At 35.2% G+C, this 18,472-nt stretch overlaps 3 protein-coding genes across 5 annotated transcripts in view; all 3 read right to left on the bottom strand.

Annotated features, from left to right (window-relative positions):
- LOC143446294 (uncharacterized) overlaps positions 1 to 1,842 on the bottom strand; it is a 34,195-nt gene extending 32,353 nt beyond the window's left edge. The window contains exons 1-6 of the mRNA XM_076945878.1: positions 1,642 to 1,842; positions 1,285 to 1,401; positions 918 to 1,085; positions 651 to 683; positions 305 to 451; positions 21 to 141 (exon numbers count right to left, since the gene is read on the bottom strand). Of these exons, the coding sequence (XP_076801993.1) occupies positions 21 to 141; positions 305 to 451; positions 651 to 683; positions 918 to 1,085; positions 1,285 to 1,401; positions 1,642 to 1,765 (710 nt within the window). The 5' untranslated portion in view covers positions 1,766 to 1,842. The remainder of the gene's footprint in view (positions 1 to 20; positions 142 to 304; positions 452 to 650; positions 684 to 917; positions 1,086 to 1,284; positions 1,402 to 1,641) is intronic.
- Positions 1,843 to 3,905: 2,063 nt separating this feature from the next.
- LOC143447187 (solute carrier family 2, facilitated glucose transporter member 5-like) lies at positions 3,906 to 12,174 on the bottom strand. 2 transcript variants are annotated; one of them, XM_076947157.1, is made up of 11 exons: positions 12,036 to 12,174; positions 11,387 to 11,518; positions 11,126 to 11,278; positions 6,887 to 7,120; positions 6,637 to 6,737; positions 6,252 to 6,399; positions 5,836 to 6,030; positions 5,542 to 5,689; positions 5,158 to 5,312; positions 4,427 to 4,688; positions 3,906 to 4,008 (listed from the first exon to the last, which is right to left on the bottom strand). In XM_076947157.1, the coding sequence occupies exons 1-10, from the start codon at positions 12,078 to 12,080 to the stop codon at positions 4,452 to 4,454; spliced, it is 1,548 nt and encodes a 515-aa protein (XP_076803272.1). In that variant the 5' UTR covers positions 12,081 to 12,174; the 3' UTR covers positions 3,906 to 4,008; positions 4,427 to 4,451. The 2 variants fall into 2 exon arrangements, with proteins under 2 accessions (XP_076803272.1, XP_076803271.1); XM_076947156.1 differs by lacking the exon at positions 3,906 to 4,008 and having other exon boundaries at positions 4,185 to 4,688.
- Positions 7,450 to 9,869, bottom strand: LOC143447191 (uncharacterized). Of its 2 annotated transcripts, XM_076947164.1 has the most exons (6): positions 9,540 to 9,869; positions 9,285 to 9,409; positions 8,735 to 8,823; positions 8,373 to 8,501; positions 8,092 to 8,193; positions 7,450 to 7,998 (listed from the first exon to the last, which is right to left on the bottom strand). In XM_076947164.1, exons 4-6 carry the CDS (start codon positions 8,433 to 8,435, stop codon positions 7,819 to 7,821), a joined length of 345 nt encoding a protein of 114 aa, XP_076803279.1. In that variant the 5' UTR covers positions 8,436 to 8,501; positions 8,735 to 8,823; positions 9,285 to 9,409; positions 9,540 to 9,869; the 3' UTR covers positions 7,450 to 7,818. The 2 variants fall into 2 exon arrangements, with proteins under 2 accessions (XP_076803279.1, XP_076803280.1); XM_076947165.1 differs by lacking the exon at positions 9,540 to 9,869 and having other exon boundaries at positions 8,373 to 8,542; positions 9,285 to 9,506.
- Positions 12,175 to 18,472: the final 6,298 nt, after the last annotated feature.

The raw sequence follows: 18,472 nt of genomic DNA, 5'->3' as shown, positions 1-18,472 counted from the left end.
TTACAGAAATAGCGAAATACCTTTGTGGGTTCAAATCGCTGGGACATCGTCTGTAAGCTCGAACACCGTTAATAGGACCAGCCGGGTCATTTATTATCACTTCCATACAAACTTGCTCTAACTCATTTCTAATCTGAAATGCTTTAGCCAACACCAACAAAAATCAAATGAACATAATTTTACCAATTTACAGCAACAGTATTCAGTAATGGCTCCGGCTAAGTGCTCCTTTCTAATAAGTTGTATGTTTATACATTTTACAAATAAAGGTTAAACAGCAATAAAAGTTCAAATGTATATTAACTATGATTGGTGTTGGCAGCGACCATGCAGTGTGAAAGGACTTCATCAGAGCCAGTTGGACAATCGCTAAATCCATCGCACACAAGAGAATTTTCAATGCATTGATTCGATACGGAATCGCACAAGAAGTGAGTTCCATTGCACCGGACTGAAAAACGTATAAACCAAAGACAAGAAACTTATAACGAGAACGTCCTTTGACACGTTGTAAGCATTACGTGAATGTAAACAATTTCTAACAAAACAGTCACTACAACATTTAAATACAGTCACTACATTGATGAAAAGAACTCCAGAGACAATGTTATGGTTAATGTGAAAGTTCAAAGTTATCATGCAATTCTCACCATCAGAAATGGCCCTTGTGGTTAATGTTGGTGCTGCAAAATTAAGCTAAAAGTTAACTAGAAGTACATTATCTGTAGATATCAAAAGCACTGTTGCCTACTAAGGACTAATTTATGGCACTCAGAGTACCTCATAAGAACAACAAAGTGATGATTTGTGAAAACATATAACAAAGCTCTTTACCTACGTTGCAGAGCCTAGCTACAAACCAACATTCAGTATCCAATGGATATGCAAATATACATGAATATGCAAATCTCTCAAACCTGGTGTAGTAGGAAGGATGTCACAAGAACTTGAACTGCAATTTTGCGTATTAATATCATCACCGGGGCAATGACTTGGTTGACTCTTGCAAAATCGAGTTCGTGTTTCTGTCCCATTACAAGATTGTGAACAAGCTCCCCAAGCCGACCACGCTGACCAACCATCGCCTATTTCAACAAACAACTGTTAACGCTCCCAATTTCTAATGTGGGATTTCATTCCACATACTTCAACTTCAATCCATATTTGGAACGTTTGATTATATTTTCCGAATAATACAACGGGAACTGCTTTACTGCTATAGTAGTGGGTTAAGAATCAATAATTGCAAACAATTGTTTTTTTTTTAATTATTGTGATTCACACCACAAACGCCACATGTTCTTCTGCAGGAGACCCTTGCTTCATGTAGATGGCACTTTGCCCATCGATCATATGCTTCACACACATCTAACATGAGAAAATCGTCACATTCAGGTGGACCTACAACATAATATGAAATCACAACTATCTCCATCACATTTACATTGTTTTACACAATCTAGACTAGGATTCTTTGAGCTGAAACCACATTGTATATCATTATAAATATACCCAGCACATTTACGGCAGAGCGGACTGTAAAATATAATGCAAATAAACCCATAATAAGCAAAAGACCAATATTTGTAGCCTAAATAATTCACAAAATGACAAAACCAGAGTCACAGTACACAATTTTACCAGTAGATGTCACAAAAGAAGTTGCCAACCATATCGTCAAAACGATCATCAACAAATAAACGGGACCACATGAAAGAAGATGGGACTTGCATTTTGATCGTGATTCAGCTAATGCTAGATCCATCTCTGACTAAGTATTTTTACATAAACCAGAAATGCATCAAACAGACAAACGTCACAGAGTGAATCTTTATTTTGCCTGTAAACAGCTGTATAAAAAAAGTATAAAAATTGTCACATTACATTTATACAATTATGCCAGTTTCACAAACAATTATTTTTAAATCCTACTTTACTGAGCACATCAACTTTGACATTAATAACATTGGCTGTAGTAGCTTTGTTAGAACACACAACTGAGTAGACCCAAAAAGGGCAGAGACACACAAACTTTGTATCAGTATATTAATGCAAATGTAGCTACAGTACCAGGTATACCTAAATAGAAAAAAGAAAAGTACCAAAATAAAGCAGAATTATTGTGGATATTGATCAATGTAGCAAGATTGTAGAAATAAGAAGTGTCTGAGGAGTAAAGCAGTGCAGAGCTATAAATGCAACTACTGTAGGAGGCAAGCATATTTACATTATATAAATGCAGTCACTTTCTATAAATTGAATTTCAAACAACCAGCTTTGTCTTTTTTGTTTATCATAAATCAACATTTATGTGACAAATCAACATTTATGCGATCGGTGTGAATCCAGACTGCTGTTCATGACGTAACAAACAGCAGACAATGATTGCCGAGTAGCACCCTGCCGTTGTTACCGCTTTGTAATTGTCAGGCTGCTATTGGTGACATAATGAGAAGCAGATTGTGATTTCTTGTGAAATCTGGACAGCCTTATACAGTTTGTTTATGAAGGGAATTCGAGACGTAATTATAACTTACGCACACAACTATTCCACACAACCAGTCTTTCAGTATCATCTTTTCTAAAAACCAATGTACAATTTTGTAGGAAAAAATAGATATCAGCTAGCCTACTCACTTTGTTGAAAAACTAAACTGTTTTCGATTACATCACAAATAGCAGCCTAGTGTTACGTCACCAACATATCACTAGTCAGTTACTGAAAAGTATCCAATAGCTGCGTGCTGGAAAGCAGGCTGCAGCACCCGCTCTTTTGGTTATGACCCGTTTCCATGCGGTAAATGTACGATCTCTAAAAACAGAGGAGAAATTGTGCTCTTTTTATCTAAGAAAGAGAAAAACGGAGATTCCTAAGTCTCAGTTATTTAGAGATCACACTTTTCCCTAAAGTTAACGTTCGCGTGCAGCAACTACATTCTTTAAAGATCATGAAGATTCAGTTGCAGTTTCTACTAGGCCTATCCCTATGGTCTACGGCTCTAGCCTACACTAAATTAAATGCATACAAAGTTCATTTTAGTACAAAATAATTATTGATCGAAATGCTCTTGTCCACTCAACCTCAAGAACGTCGAACTGGTTAAACTCTGAATCCAGGATCTTCGCAAAATTTGAACATACAGGCTACCAAGAACCTATACAACAAAAGTAATAGTAGGCTATCAGAAGCCTTTCAGTCGTCATGATTTGCCGCCAGATCAAGTTGTTTTGATTGTGACGACACCATTTTCCATAATCGCCAGTTTATATCATAGACATCTTACATACAAGCATTAATGACACATTGATTGAAAGTACTGCAGGACTACTGCATAAATGGGAATTAAGCCTGACTGCTTTTTTGCTTTTGTTCAAAAGCAAGACCATCGTGCCGTTTTATTAAAAGTCATATTGTTTAAATTTACTCAATTTATTGGCAGTTGAAATGTTAAAAGTTAAAATTGACTGATCCGGTATTTATTCATACTTAATATAAAAACAGTTGAAAGGCTAAAAGTATTGTATTGCTAATTGAAACCTCAAACAAAATATTTGTAAAATTATACGCTATTACTGTTTATAGTATAAGTTATGCATTAATATGATTTGTACAACAAATAATAATCGCTGATAATTCACTAAATAATGTATGTACAAAGTCAACAAGTAACATGCTCCTAGAAAATTCACATATTCACCATTTCAGGTTTTTCTAGCCGTACAGTCGTGTGCTCGTAAGAAGTTAGTAGCCTACGATAAGCCTGACGTATCTTGCACATGATAAAAGTACAAAAAAGGCATTTAATTGTTCACATCTACAGTATTGTTCTCGTATCTCATGTTTTATCCTTTAAAAAACGCAATACGCACAGAATATAATCTGATAGTTTGATATCTGATATTTTGGAACTTGTCAACCATCTTGGATGAACGTTTTTTTCTTGAGTTACAACAGCGGTGATACAGATAGGCTTCCATGCATCGACTTGAATTCACTCGCCTGGTTTTCTGTAATCAAAATGTTAAATTCTTGTCCTGGTAACACTATAGTAACAATACAATAGTGTCACAAGTGTCACAGATTGTTTGTCTTTGTTGTTTTCGTTCCTGTTTGCTTTAAGCTTTAAGTAGCTAACTTGGAAATCAGCGATAGCCAAAGTTCTTAGTTCAATATTACATTTTATTTTGTAACAAAAAACAGTTTACAATTGCAGTTTGCACAAATTGCATGACCTGGGAGTGATTCATAAACGATTGAAAGTAGTTTGAAACTCTGAGTTATTATCACACATTTAAACAAAAACGCTCTTGGGGCTTGCATATCACTTAGGAAGCGCAACACTGTATACCCAGTAATCAATAGGCTGTAGCCTACAAGTTTTTTAATCACAATAGCAATTTGCAACTTGTACGTAATATTGCATACCACAAACTTCAAGACAAAAACTTTTCTACAGAGATTTAGATCTTGTCACAACGTCGCCTTCGTAGGCAAGATTGTGGTGGACAGTTTGTTTGCTATGGTTGTCCAAGGTAGTTATAACGGAAACTTTGTTTCTCTTGCCGAAGATAGTCTGGATATCAATCAGTGACTTTCCTTTCGTTTCAGGTATGACAATGAAGGTGTATATGAGAGTCACCAACATAAAGGCAAAAAATGGAAGAAAAACGGCAAATTTCAAAGCATCCTGTAAAGATGAAAAGGTAGCATTAACGATGACAAATCATTTAGTAACAGGGCTGGTCGTAGGCTAATGCCAGGGATGCGACTTCGTTTGCAAATGACAGTATTACAGTATTTTTGTATTTGTTCTGGAAATGAAAATGTTGGAAATGAAACCTTGAAAATGTTTTTATGAACATATTTTTTTTATTTATATTTCATTTATATTTCACATATTTCATTTATTTTTGTGAACATATTTCTAAGAGCGAAGCTTTGATTGGAGCTGATTTGCAGAGAGTTGATATTTGGCTTACTTTATTATTTATCACAATAAGTTACTTTTAATCTATAGTGCCCCCCCCCCCCCATCAGTTTTTGCGTTGAGCTCCGCGCTTGGTAAGGTCGGCTCTGTGTCCTGTGCAGCAGACTGTTATCTAACTTAATTAAAGTCACTGCTGTCAAAATCAAAGCATATTACATAAACCACTTACAAACATATACGGTGTTGCAAATGTGACGATTGCAAAAGCTATCCAAAGAACGAGTACACCCAACGTCATAATAGCGGGGCGTGACGATTGGTCTAATAGTTCGGGAGCAATGACGTAGACAAGACTTGGTCCAATGCAGACTCCACAAATAATTCCTGAGCAAAAAAATATCTAAAATATTTACCTGTTTAGTATTTACAGTATATGTACATAAACAATCCAATCGTTTAACTTTAAACAGTTATGAGTGTAAACCGATTAATCAAACCTGCAAACAAGATATGAAACAGCCTACAGTACACATGTAAACAACAGGCTACACGTTATAGCTTACTTGTTGTAGATTATACTTATTCTATAGTAAACAATACACACACGACTCACCAAGAGATGCAACAACGCTGATGTAGGGAAACCAATCAACTTGATCTTGAAATGCGGTCATGAGTGTGTACACGATAATAGAAACACAAATCATTGCATCTCCAAATAAAAGAAGGGATTTTCGTCCAAATCTTTCACAAAATAGTCCCTGTTTATAATAAGATAATTAGTTCAATAATAATATACGTCCTTTACGGACGTTTTATTGAATCACAGCACACCAAAGCGTCTCTACTACGTGTCGTTAAAGTATTATCGCTATACTACTACATAATGAGACAGCAAATACTTTACCGCCAGCGCAGTAACAATCAGCTGGGCGACGAGCACGCCTAGTTTGACGTAATCGATGAGATCGGGGGGAATACCCGCGGTGATAAACACTCGATCCAGGTAAAACTGAATCCCGTTGATGCCTGAGAATTGATTGGAGGACATCAACACTATGACCGATATCATTTGCCACCGAACTCGTTTTGCTTTGATAACCTTTACCAGACAACATATAGATTGCTTGAATAACTGTTGGCAAGAATCTGTTGTTAATATTTTGGAATCCCTCAGTATTCACTTCAAAGTTAAGATTTATTTTGTACAGCCCACGTATTATATTGTATATGTAGGAGAGTTAGCAAAACGATTATTAACCTTTTGATTATCTACAAATTCTACATGAGTGGTCACGTCAGATGGAACTAATTCATTCGTACTTCAAATATTGACATCACTGACTCCTTTGATGATTGCTTCGCTTCTTCCTCGAACGATTTAATTTCAAGTTCAACGTCATCGGATCCGCGGAGTCGCTTCAGAACCTTTTCCGTCTCCTCATATTTCCCCATATCAAAATATAGAACCCTGCATGAGTTATGTAACCTATATATTAGCTTTGAGTGAAGATAAAATAAGTGAAGACGCTGCTAAACTTTTAGTCAAGTTTTTTTTGTTTTAAAAAAATGGTTTGAACTCGTTTCAAGATCTAAACCATATAATCTAATTGCAAAAACGTAGTTAGGAAAACATACGTTAAAAACGATCATAAACTTTAAAAAATTTAAAAAACAAACTGTTTTAACCAATTTAAGTTGCACAGACCTTGGACTGGTTGGTAGCCAGGGAGAGTACATAATAAAAATGACACTCGGAATTCCAGTAATGGCAAGCAAGTAAGGCCAATCTGCTGAAGTTCCAAGAACCTGCATTTGAAACGCAAAGTAAAAGAAATTCTATCTCCTACCCTGTTTGTGCTCGAGATATGTGGTTACACTTAGAAGATGCTAAATGTGAAGATATGCTGAACCCATTGGTTTTTAGAGATTTGAGTTATTGATAAAAACAGAGCAACCTGTTTCAATCCTAAAACATTTCCAATGAGGTTTCCGAAAACAACTGACACCGTGCATAGGGAACCAATAATACCGCGGATGTGAGAAGCGGAAATTTCGGAGATGTACATCGGAGTTATTCCTGTGCCGATCGCTCCCACAATACCAAGAAGAAATCTTCCGATCATCAAAGTTTCGAACGACTTTATCACTTCTGATAAAGAGAGAAGCAACGTAGCAACGATGCAAATTGGCTGTGAAAAGGTTTTCGTTATGGACATGGTTATGATAACGTTGAAATTGAAAACTTATAGGGATTATAGGCTATACATGATTGTAAAATATATGATGTACACTGTTATTTTGTTAAACACTTTAATTAAACACGAAAAGTGAGGCCAAAAAGAAACGCCTAAAATGGTTACATGTTTAAATCGCACATGTTTATTCTGTTTTGTGTTTAAATGTTGTACGTGTTTACTAACTAGGTGTTTATTATCTTTGGTGTTTATGTTTAAATGTTGTACGTGTTTACTAACTAGGTGTTTACTATTTTATGCGTATTGTCATTTGGCAGTCAAAATTTCCAAAATAGCGTTTATTACAGCAGCGCAACAGAAACAAGGCAGGTACAATCACGGGCGCCGGAATTATTTTTGGCAGGGGGCAAAATTCGAAAAAAGGACACTTTTTGAATGTCATTTTGGAAAATAAAGAAAGAAAAGGGGGCGATGGCCTCTCTGCCCTTCCTCTTCCGGCACCCGTGAGTAATAATAATTGCTGCAATAAGTTTAGTGTAAAATCATTACTCATAATGTTCCATGTTCATATTGTTCACATACTTCTCAAAGAAGACGAATTTGGAGGACTTATGATAACCAGACAGACTATCCTTCAAGAGATGAGTTTGTAAAAAACCCAAAATAGGGTAAACCTTTGGGTATTGTAATTGCTAAGCATAATAACAACCGATAAGTTGCATTAAATAGCCTAACACAACCCTCGAATCGTTGTTACATCTGACGTGGATTGAATCAGCAACAATGAATGTTTTCATGGTTCCGGCTTTGTTGTAAGAAACAAGCAAACTTGGCGGTGTTTTCTTTCTGGAGTTTAAAGTAATCCGTAATGCCTAAAAAATTAAAACAAAAATGTCAATGTATACAAATTGTTCTGTAAAGCCACATGTTCTGTTCAATTGTTCTGTAAAGCAACTACAACTCACATTAACAGTCTGCATTGCATGAAAAAGATTTGTTTTGCGGGTCGGCCAAAGTTGTTTTTGTGACCTCAAAAAGAGATTAAGTTTTTTCTCTGATGATGGATCCTATGTCAAAAGTTTTGTTAGATTTTTACACTATTAATAATAATGACTATTTTTCCCTCAATATATATTAAGTGTCTCAAGATCTGAACACATTATTCCTCAACAAAGCAATAAACTAATACACAAACAACCAAATTAGATTTTTGTTAATTGCTGGATGAATGCTCAAGATTGCTCACCTCAGTCTCATGGCATTGCCGCTCAACATTGCTGTCACATTTGTTGTCTAGTGTGGTTAGCATGCTTACGCAAGCCTCTTAAATCGTATTGTAATCAAATTGATAAACGTTTCTGAATTTTTCCTCAATCTGCATAAGTTATCATCATATCAATAACCATGTTGCAGCCTCTAAACATGATCTACAACTGTATTCTCTTAAAAATGCATCAAAATCTAAAACACCTTATCATATTTTCTTTCAAACACTGACAAAAGGCATTTGTCCTAATAATGAACAATTTTCAATGATTCCACTAATGCATCCATCTTTACATTAAACTAATTGCTTCTTGGTGAAAGACAGACATTGGTCTTAAATACCTGTTTTAGTAGACCGTATTCCCATTCTGATTCTTCCTTTTCTAAATGTTGTCTAATAACTTCAGTAGCATTTTTTGTCCATTCTGAATCTACAGTGATTACAAATATAAAACTAAACAATATAGCTTTTAAAACAGTAGTGAGATGTAATTATTATTTAAGCTTTTTGATAAGGTATCAGAATCTTTCTTCTTGGCCTGAGGAACGTCTTTAGAAGACTCGGACTCGGCAATGATTCCTCCACTCTCTGCAGTTTTCCACAAAAACTCAATTTTCATTTGTTTATAAATTGAATTTTATAACGTATTGACCAACCCTGACACTGCTTACCGGGACCAGAAGAGTAAAGGTTAATAATGCCTTACCCAAGAACATTACAAAAGTAGTAACACTGGACATTTGCAATAAGTCCGCATTGTTTGAACCTGGTGCTAAGCCAATCCACCACTGAAGCAACACTTTTTGGCATGCACAGTATATTTTAAAATTAACTCAATATTGTTAATAATATAAATTTCATGTGGATCAAAAATATATAATTCTGCATCACCTGCCAGTCTTTGTAGCTGAAGGAAACCTAATGATGAGGGTTGTTTACTATGTGATGGCACAGGTGGATGGCTTCTCTTCAACATAAGTTTCTAAGCTTTTCCAATAACTTTCTACAGAAAACGCCTGAAGAAACAGCTTAGTATAGACTGTTATAGCCTACTGCGTACAAAAATATTTTATAATGTAGGAAATTTATCATTACAATTATTACAATAATTTTCTTACTACTAAATTATCAAAATCAAATGCTTACCGAAGGCCAATGCCTTGCCCAAGAGCATTAAAACGGTATGACACCACCGGGTATCGAAAACATGCTATAAGTAGGCCTATTTGTTATTGTCTGTAACTCTGTAAACCTTTCTGCCTGCATGGAATATAGGCCTATATGCCTAGCTTGCAGTAACAAACCTGAACCATACAGCGAAATACGTTACACCAGGCTACCTAAATAGGCTACAGAAAATAAACTGTGACAATAATCTACCGCCCTACGAAACGTCATAAAACAATTCGCTGTCTTTATGTAAGCTGATTAGCTGAAAAGAGGATTCAGATTTTAGAGATAGCTTGTAGCTGCCTGAAGGAGGAAATGCGCGCCCACATTTTTGACAATGGTAGAACTTAACATATTATTTCATAGAACTTAAAATAATTTTGAAATGGTAAACTTGCTGAATAAAAAAACAAATAAAAACAACAATTGCTTGTTCTAATGTAAAAAAAATACGTTTAATGTAATATTATGAAAGTTTTTTTTATTTTAATATTTTAGATTTTGAGTTATTTAAACATGGAATAAATAGTTATAACCTACTATTTTCAGATACACATTCTACATTATATGAACAAACGTTATTCAGACGTTCCACTATGACTAACTGATGGTGAACGCTTGTCATTTACCTTTCAATCAAACGACGAGAAGAGAATGCCCACGTTAGGCCATGCCCGAGTAATTTTAAACTTTGATGGGCAATGTATGGTAATTGGTTTTTCACCCTCCATTCCTGGGTGAATGGCTTTACTTGAAAACCAATCACAGCCAGTGGCGTAGCCGGAAAAAAATTGGGGGGGGGGTCAAATATTTCATGAGATTATAAAGAGAACTATACAAATTGTTAGTTTTAAGACACCGCCACCCGATGTAGAAACCTATAGACACAAAATATGGGGGCGGGGTGGCCAAGGCCCCTTTCACCCCTTTGAAATATAGCCTACAGTAAGGCCTGAACAATACAATTTAGTGTTCAGCCACTCCATACAGGAAAATTTTTAAAACGACTTCAAGTTGCCAACTTTAAACCTAAGAATTGAGTCCGAGATACAAATTTATACTGAACAATAGCTCGTGTAATTGGGTAATGCGAACAAGTCTAAAGCATATAGTACCGAACTGTTTTTGATAGATTCTTTCTAAAGCAACTTAAAGTATAGATATAATTCAATAAAACTCATCAAAATAAACACATTCCTCCTAAACACCTTTTTGTTTGACACATTTTGTAATCTTTGTGTTATGTGTTTAACATTTAAACGCCTAAAGCGTGGAAAAAGTGTAAGAATAGGCATAAATCATTATTAAACGTGTCATGGATTGTGGTGTTTAACCCATAAAGTGTTTAAATTTTGTCAAATTAACAAAATCTATACACTTAAACACATAATTAAACACTTTAACATGTTTAAAGAAGTAAAATTGTGTTTAAATTTTAAACACATGAATGACAGTGTAGTTTATTCACCGAAAAATAGGTCCATCAAAACTGCAAAGTGGCAATCTCGATTGACGGAGTACCAATTGCTGAACTGAGATTGTAGGAAAAAAATCATCATTACCTGAACTAGAAGCAAAGATTTTTTCCTTCCGAACTTTCTCACCAGCCAAGGTACGGTTGGAGCTCCAAATACGCCCCCTAATGGGTAAAATGTAGCGGTAAGCGCCCATAACACGTCCAAGGTTGCTTCATCGATCGTAGCATTGTATCGCTCCTACAACGTATTCAAATAGTGTACAGATTTTTATCTTGCAAAGGTTTCATAAAAAAGAATGGGGAAGTGTATCAAAACAAAGATAAGTTATTGGACCAACAAGCTTACCTGATAAGTTTGCCGATAAAAATCCCGCAAGGGCAAGACAGCTGAACTAATTGTCCCAATACTATAACCATAAGAGAAGAAAAGACAAAATGGACACAAGATTGCCGGAAAGAGGGCGTAATATGTCACTTTCTGAAACAAAAAAGTGAGTATTTAAAATTCGGATTGCTTTTGAGAAGAGACCACGATATGGCATTAACCAAAGTTAAATATCGGTTTAGAAACGTCGAAACGTAGAAAAACGTGCCACTGAACCAACATTTATCTCAGACTATTTTCATATAAGTGAGTGCAAATGGCAACGAAATAAACCAAGTGTTCTTAAACATTTTTAACACGGACCCTAAATATGATTGTTATTTTTATTTTTGCGGACCCTAACGGCACATTTTTTTTCCTTGTCCTGAAAAAAAAGATCTTACTTTGGAAACAAACAAGGAAATGTGTAAAACCTCACAGCTTTTTCGCCGAAAACCAGACTTAAAATTTGTTTTTATCGAGTTGTTCTTAAACTAAGGGTCGGATTTAAAGGCAGACCTCTTGTTTGAAAATAATTCACAGACGACGTAAAACTCATCCGTGGACACCAGTTTCAGAAAGACTGAAATAAACTGTGATGATCATTAAGGGTTTTCTAAGAACAACTCACCTGTCTCCTATGATTGGTCCTCTCTTCTGCCTGATCCTTTTCCATGACTAGTTATAGTAGTGTTTAAGCTATTATAACAAATTCAAAAGCAAAAACGCAAGGTTGACTCGAGTTTTTGAGTTTTTTGCTCTGGCGATCGCGTGCGAAGTGAAATGTTTTTCTGCTGCAAGCGCATCACTTTTTGCTCCATAAGTTAATATTTAATTTTTTCACTGCCGCTCATGAGCAAGTTATGCTTGATGTTTTGTCTATTTAGTGTTTAATTATTGTTGACAAATTTTGCTACGATCGGCTTAATATAACGTCGAGTAATATCTTAAAAGCGCTATTTGGCCGACAAACAAAATTTATTTACTTAAAGTTTTCTTATTTTAAAACGCTTGCTTTTTTTGCACCACCTTGATCTTAGACTTAGGCTAATCAACGACCGCGGCGCAAAAATCAACTCGACCCAGTGCAATTGATCGAGTTATGAGTGAAATTTTTAACCCAGTGAAAGGGCCAACATCATTTGTCGTTGCTCCAGGAAAATTATCTTCATCATTCTTATCATCATGCAGAGTAGTCGGACCTAAAATAAGTTTCAGAAGCTCCACCGTATACTTAGAACATCATTGACGATTACTGTGATTAATTATCGAATGGATTAAACTTTTCTGATTTTTTGGCTGCAACTATTCAACAACGTGTCGTTCTATTTTCGAGATGTAGAGACAGCTAGCGGTCAAAGGTCAATAGCTACACTATCGTGTTTGAGTTTATTTTGGTACGTTGGAGCAGATCTGGGCAAAAGATCGCATGTTGACTCAGGCTTGTTGTGAATGTTTGATCTAAATACGTAAAACATCAATGCAAAAGATTGTTGAATTCTATTAGAAAATTTAAAGAGTTAAGACGTTATTGCGAAACGGAATTGATTTATTGAAACTGAGACAAAATAAGATTTTGCACGATTGTTTATTTGTTTCACATGTGTTTTCTCACGCATTATTTATTTATTTTGTTAGTGTTACTTATGATGTCATATCACCCTGATTTCTTTTGTCGACTGTGTTATTTAATTTTGTTTCTTTAACGTCTCTGTATCTCGATGTGATCGAACGAATAACCATTACGTGTATTTTTCCGATTGGCGTCCCGCATTTACTTCGGGCGTGAGCTGCTGTCTTCCTGAGAAAAAGGTGACCTTGGAACAGAACATTCGCGAGTTTAAAGCGAGGACCTGTCTTACTTTGTTGTTTGTGCTTGCCGTTGCAGTTTTAAAGTTTATATTTATTTTACAAGTTTGCTTGTGGCTTTAACCTTTGGTCGGAGGTGGGTTTTTAGCTTTTATGAATACAAGTAAGCCGCATTTGTGCAACGTTTGCTGGTTTCGAGTGGGCCGTGAAAGCGGTAGAAAACTTACCTGGCAAAAGAAAATCTGTAACAAAACGTTTGCACAGTTTCAAACAGCAGTTCTTATCAAGGACACGTATAAAATGTCTTGTAATATTCATTTCAAAAATGTATCTCTTGCTAAACCAAACACATACGTATGTGGTTGCGAATGGTTTAAAGGAGTTAATTTACACATCATACAAAAGCCTTTCGAAAAGTTGTAGGAACAATACGAAACCGAGGCTCACATTATAACTAAGTTCGAACTTTTCTGTTTATGTTAATTTGTCTTACTTGTGTGTCGTTCACTTTATGCTCACAAAAAGTTGCGTGAAATGTAGTTTAAGAAAAAGGGTCGCCAAAGCTTTGCTTTTAATTTACTCTTAATATTTGAGTAGGCGCAAAAAAGTTTGAGAAGCAGTGTTTAAAGGAAACGCAGCAATTAAACAATTATGACTGCGCGTGGTTGCAACGACGTTTTGTTGAATTTGTCGATAATGTGCAGGTAATATACATCACAATAAAATATCATATAGTGTTAATATTTTCATAAATTACCTTGTATTTCCAACATTTTAATGCAAAAACTGACTAGTTTTTTTTAAAATACTTTTTAATCTATTTTGTAAAGAAATCAAGTTCTTAGCATAACGACAGTTTGCTCAATCTCCCTCGTGACTAGGGCAACCAGTTTTTTTACCTAAAAAGTTTAAATTTTGACCTAAAACTTTTAAATTTTGACCTTATTTCGACCTAAAAAGTTTAAATTTTGACAAAACGCTTTTCTAGTGTAGACTTTTTTTCGTTTCTGCGTATTAAGATTGACAACTTGCAGTTTCAAATACAATGCCTTCACATCGTGACGTCACCAGACGCACTGAAAGGCCTTCCCTCTCTTTGTGGCTTTGGTTCTAAGTATAATTTATGGCACTGGAATTGTTTGCGGTACAAGAAAAGAGAAAAACGGAAGAATAATATTACAAAATGGTTACAAAATTACAAGTTTAATAGATTTTCACCTAAAAGAAACAATTTGACCGTATTTTGACCTAACGTAACATTTTGACTTTATATTGACCTAATAACTTCTATACTACACGTCGTACAAAGCTGAAATCTGTTTTGTGCTTGTTTGATAGCATTTTGAGCAGGTTAAAAAAAATTGACCATATTGACTTTTGGTTGCCCTACTCATGACTCAACAAATTTATGACGTCATCAACGACACTTAAAAAACCTCGCCTCCTTCAAATATAATTTATGGCTTCACCCTCCTGTGTACCAGTGCTGTGCTATAGCTCATTGCCCACTTTTACAAGTATATCATGTCAATGATTTTGTTTTAATGTACTAATGTAAGCAATGCAAAAAAGCGTATGATGCAGTCCTGCTGAATCTTTCAGAACATAATTGCCATGTACAGTTACAATATAGATTACATACGCTCTTTCTTTGGCCTACATTTTGCATTCCGTCTTCGAGATAAAACTTGCTTCAACCAGCGGCATTACAGTTTGAAAACAGATAAAAAACCATAATCTCGGTACTTTTAAGTTCTTGCTAACTTTTGTAAAACCTGGACTAGATATCTGAATCCTTTTAAAATGTTCGACATCTCAAACCGAATTCAGACAGAACTATAACAAACATTTTAAAGACGTATGATGTCTATTGTCTGGTATTGTATTTTACATGATCCATAGAAACTCAGAGAAATCACATTAAAACTAAAAGCTTTCACATTACAAAACGTTGTAGAACTTGTTTGTAAACTCGATTCAAATAAAGAAGAAACCCAATATACAGAAAGTGATAATTATCACGAACAAAATTTATTAAAAATTATGTCAACATTAAGATGAAAAATATAAATTACACTTGTTTTACACCATATATACTAAACCAAGCAGTAATAGCCTATTTGTGGGTAGCGCAGAAAGCTGCAGAATCCAAATAAGAAATGTGCTATACTTTGATGACAAATATCTAAACTTCAAAAGCTTGTGTAGTGTGACTTACTCCGCCTTGGTATACATATGCTTCGGGTCTGTATGTATTATTATAACATAAGTTAATTTTATTAAATGAGTGTAACCTAAAGTTCTTGTTAGTTCAATTATATCAAATGTCATATGAACATATTATGAATGTTATGATTTCATGAGGCCACCACAAAAATGACAATACAACAAAGATTTGTTTAACTTAGTATAGTACATTTCTTGTTGTGAACATTCTGTTTATAATCTGAAAGTAAGTTCACATTAACATGCTAATTTCATAAAACAAAACGTTTGAAGTCATTTTCTTACAGTTTGAGGGGCACGTATGCCGTTAAAATTACGAAAATGACATAAACCTGCTGCAAAGTTTTTGTTTTCAACATGAGTGAAAAACGATTCAAATTCGTTATGTTCGTTTAACTTTGCTTTGCAACATTTTATTGCCATGTGGATTGTTGACAATCTTTGTTCAATTTGCTTGCAAGGACGTTGTTTATGAAGTAATAATGCTCTGTCGAATGATGCTTTTGCCTTGCTATAATGTTTTTCAGCGTAATAACAAACTCCCAAAAGTAGATGTGATGGTTGAACTAACCGCATGGCATAAAAGACCGTTGTCTCAGGTTGAATGTACACTTCAAAAAGCTCCTCTAACTTTTTAATTGCTTGGTTGTGGTTTCCGTTGTAATGCAAACAACTTGCAATCGAGTACAAGGTTCGGGAAATTAAACGTTGAAAGGAAATTTTTCTTTTGTCAGATGTTTGAGGAATACTTAATAACAATCTTTGAAGCTTTATGAAGATACCGAGAGCTTGTTTATGATCAAATAGAATGTCAAGTAGATAATTGCCATAAGCGTCATAGGCTTCCCATCCTCCATCGAGAACATTGTTTGGAGAGAAATTTTCGGTTAAAATCTGTAGCTTTTGGAAAATTTCATCATTTTTGCGACCCAAAGCAATCGAAGCATTGGTCATACAAAACAGTATGGAAGAATATGCAGGGTGGTTAAGTGACTGTAGATTTAAAAGCGGTTTGCCCAGTGATATTACTGATTCAAATCTAAACGTGTTGTAAAAGGCAGCGAGGACTCGTATTGCACTGGAGAGATGAATTGTTTTTAACTTCCCTTCCACCCATTCTTTACATAGTCTTTTCGACATTCCCAATGTGCATAAAATGAATATATTGGCATCTAAATCAGTCTCCACCATCTTGTAATTATTTTCACGAGTCATTGTTTGTAAACTCCAAGTTATTTTGAAATAATCGATGATAGATTTTTATCCAACTGCTTCAATAAGATCTGGTATGAAATTGTCTGTGGGGTCATAATAACCGAGTTTCTGGGTCATATCGTCTTGTTTTCCTTTTAAACAATAAGCTTTGATTCGCACTTCACATGCAATGGATACTGCATAAGCCAATTTATGAGCAGTTTTTGAATCAAATATACTTCTTCTTTTTAATATTTGTATGACGTCATAGCATGAACATGGCGACTGATAAATTGAGTTCAATCGACCGAGAGCAGCAATGAATAAAGTTGAACTTCGATAAACAACACGTTTGATGTTGAATGAGGACTTTAAAGACAATGTGTCCAAATGATTTACCATATTGAAGTTGATAAAATCTTCTTCAAGTTGCTGTTTCAGCAACTCATTTTGACCAGACATCTGAGACGTCTGCATTTGATCAGTTACTCTTTGTGAAAATTCCTCATATATTATGTTGAATCCAGACACAAAACTGGTTTTTGTTAAAATGTCTCCCAAGTGATATCCGTTCTTTAAATCAACATCTGCATCCAAGTATCCCACCATCTTCGACACAGGTTTAATAAGTTCAGTTTTCCACGGTTTGTTCTTGGTCTTTTCCTGTCGATCAAGTGGAAATTTACAAGCATGCAAAACCATTCCATCAAACGATATCCCACTCGGTGTATGAGCGTCATAAAACCAGTTGCCTTCCTTAATATGATTATTATTTAAGGATGAAACAGACACTGCTGGAATAATTGTTTCTCCTAATCTTAATATTATCACGTGAAATAAAACCGAAAACCAACGGAAGTATTCCAGCGCGGATTTATATTGATCACTGTTTTTAAGGTGATTCTGCAACAATTCATCATCGAGCAAAATGACGTGTTCGAAATCTGAATATGGAGTAATTTCTTTACGAGCTAAAGATCCCATTCCAGCTACACAGTATCGACATGGGGGCTTTCCCATTACTTCGATACACTTATCCGATATAGACTTCATGATGTCAGTGTATTTTGCTGCGATATTATCTTGGAGTGTCTTAACTCGGTTTATTTTGTCCATTTCTAACTCATGTGCTCTCTCTGATGAAACATCTTCCGGAATATGTTTAAGTTTATCCAAAACCAACTTAGTTTCTTCTGTCATTGATTTAATTTTCTCACGAACCACTTCATTGACATAAGCATCAACATCAAAGTGATCACGTTGTACTTTAGCAAGTTTAAGCACATAACGATGAAGTTTATCAAGATCATTTCTGATTTCATCAACATTTGAAGGTTTCCTCACAATCGCCGCGTTCGTGAGAGCAGCGCTTCGAATAAGCGCGAATCGTATGTTAGTTAGTATTGCTGGAAGCTCGTTACGTATGAGAGAAGTGATTCGTGATGGCGCGTTTCCTATCAGAGTTAACACAGTCATGGCCAAAGTAAACTTCCATTGAACTTCCTCGCTTCTTTCTTTGTAAACTAAACCTAGTTGATGAAGAATTTGAGCTGATCTCTTTATATCATTTTCTTCACCTTTCTCGTTGCAACATTCCTTTAAATCTTTCGCTAAACTTAATTCTTTTTCCCACAAATAATTATCTTTGGTGCTGTTCGACATTGTTACAGTTTCACAATAACTTCTGAAATAAAATTATGGTTGTATGACAAGGTTTATTATCTAAACGGCCTGTTGCGCATAAGTAAACACAATGTGCAAACAGTCGAATCTTGTTTCAACATCAGTAAAATTTCCAAACGTTGCCTGGCTGTGTATTACCAACCAATACCATATAAC

Source organism: Clavelina lepadiformis, chromosome 2, assembly GCF_947623445.1.
Source record: "Clavelina lepadiformis chromosome 2, kaClaLepa1.1, whole genome shotgun sequence".
Taxonomy (NCBI): Eukaryota; Metazoa; Chordata; class Ascidiacea; order Aplousobranchia; family Clavelinidae; genus Clavelina; species Clavelina lepadiformis.
This window is presented reverse-complemented; position numbering and strand designations above follow the sequence as displayed.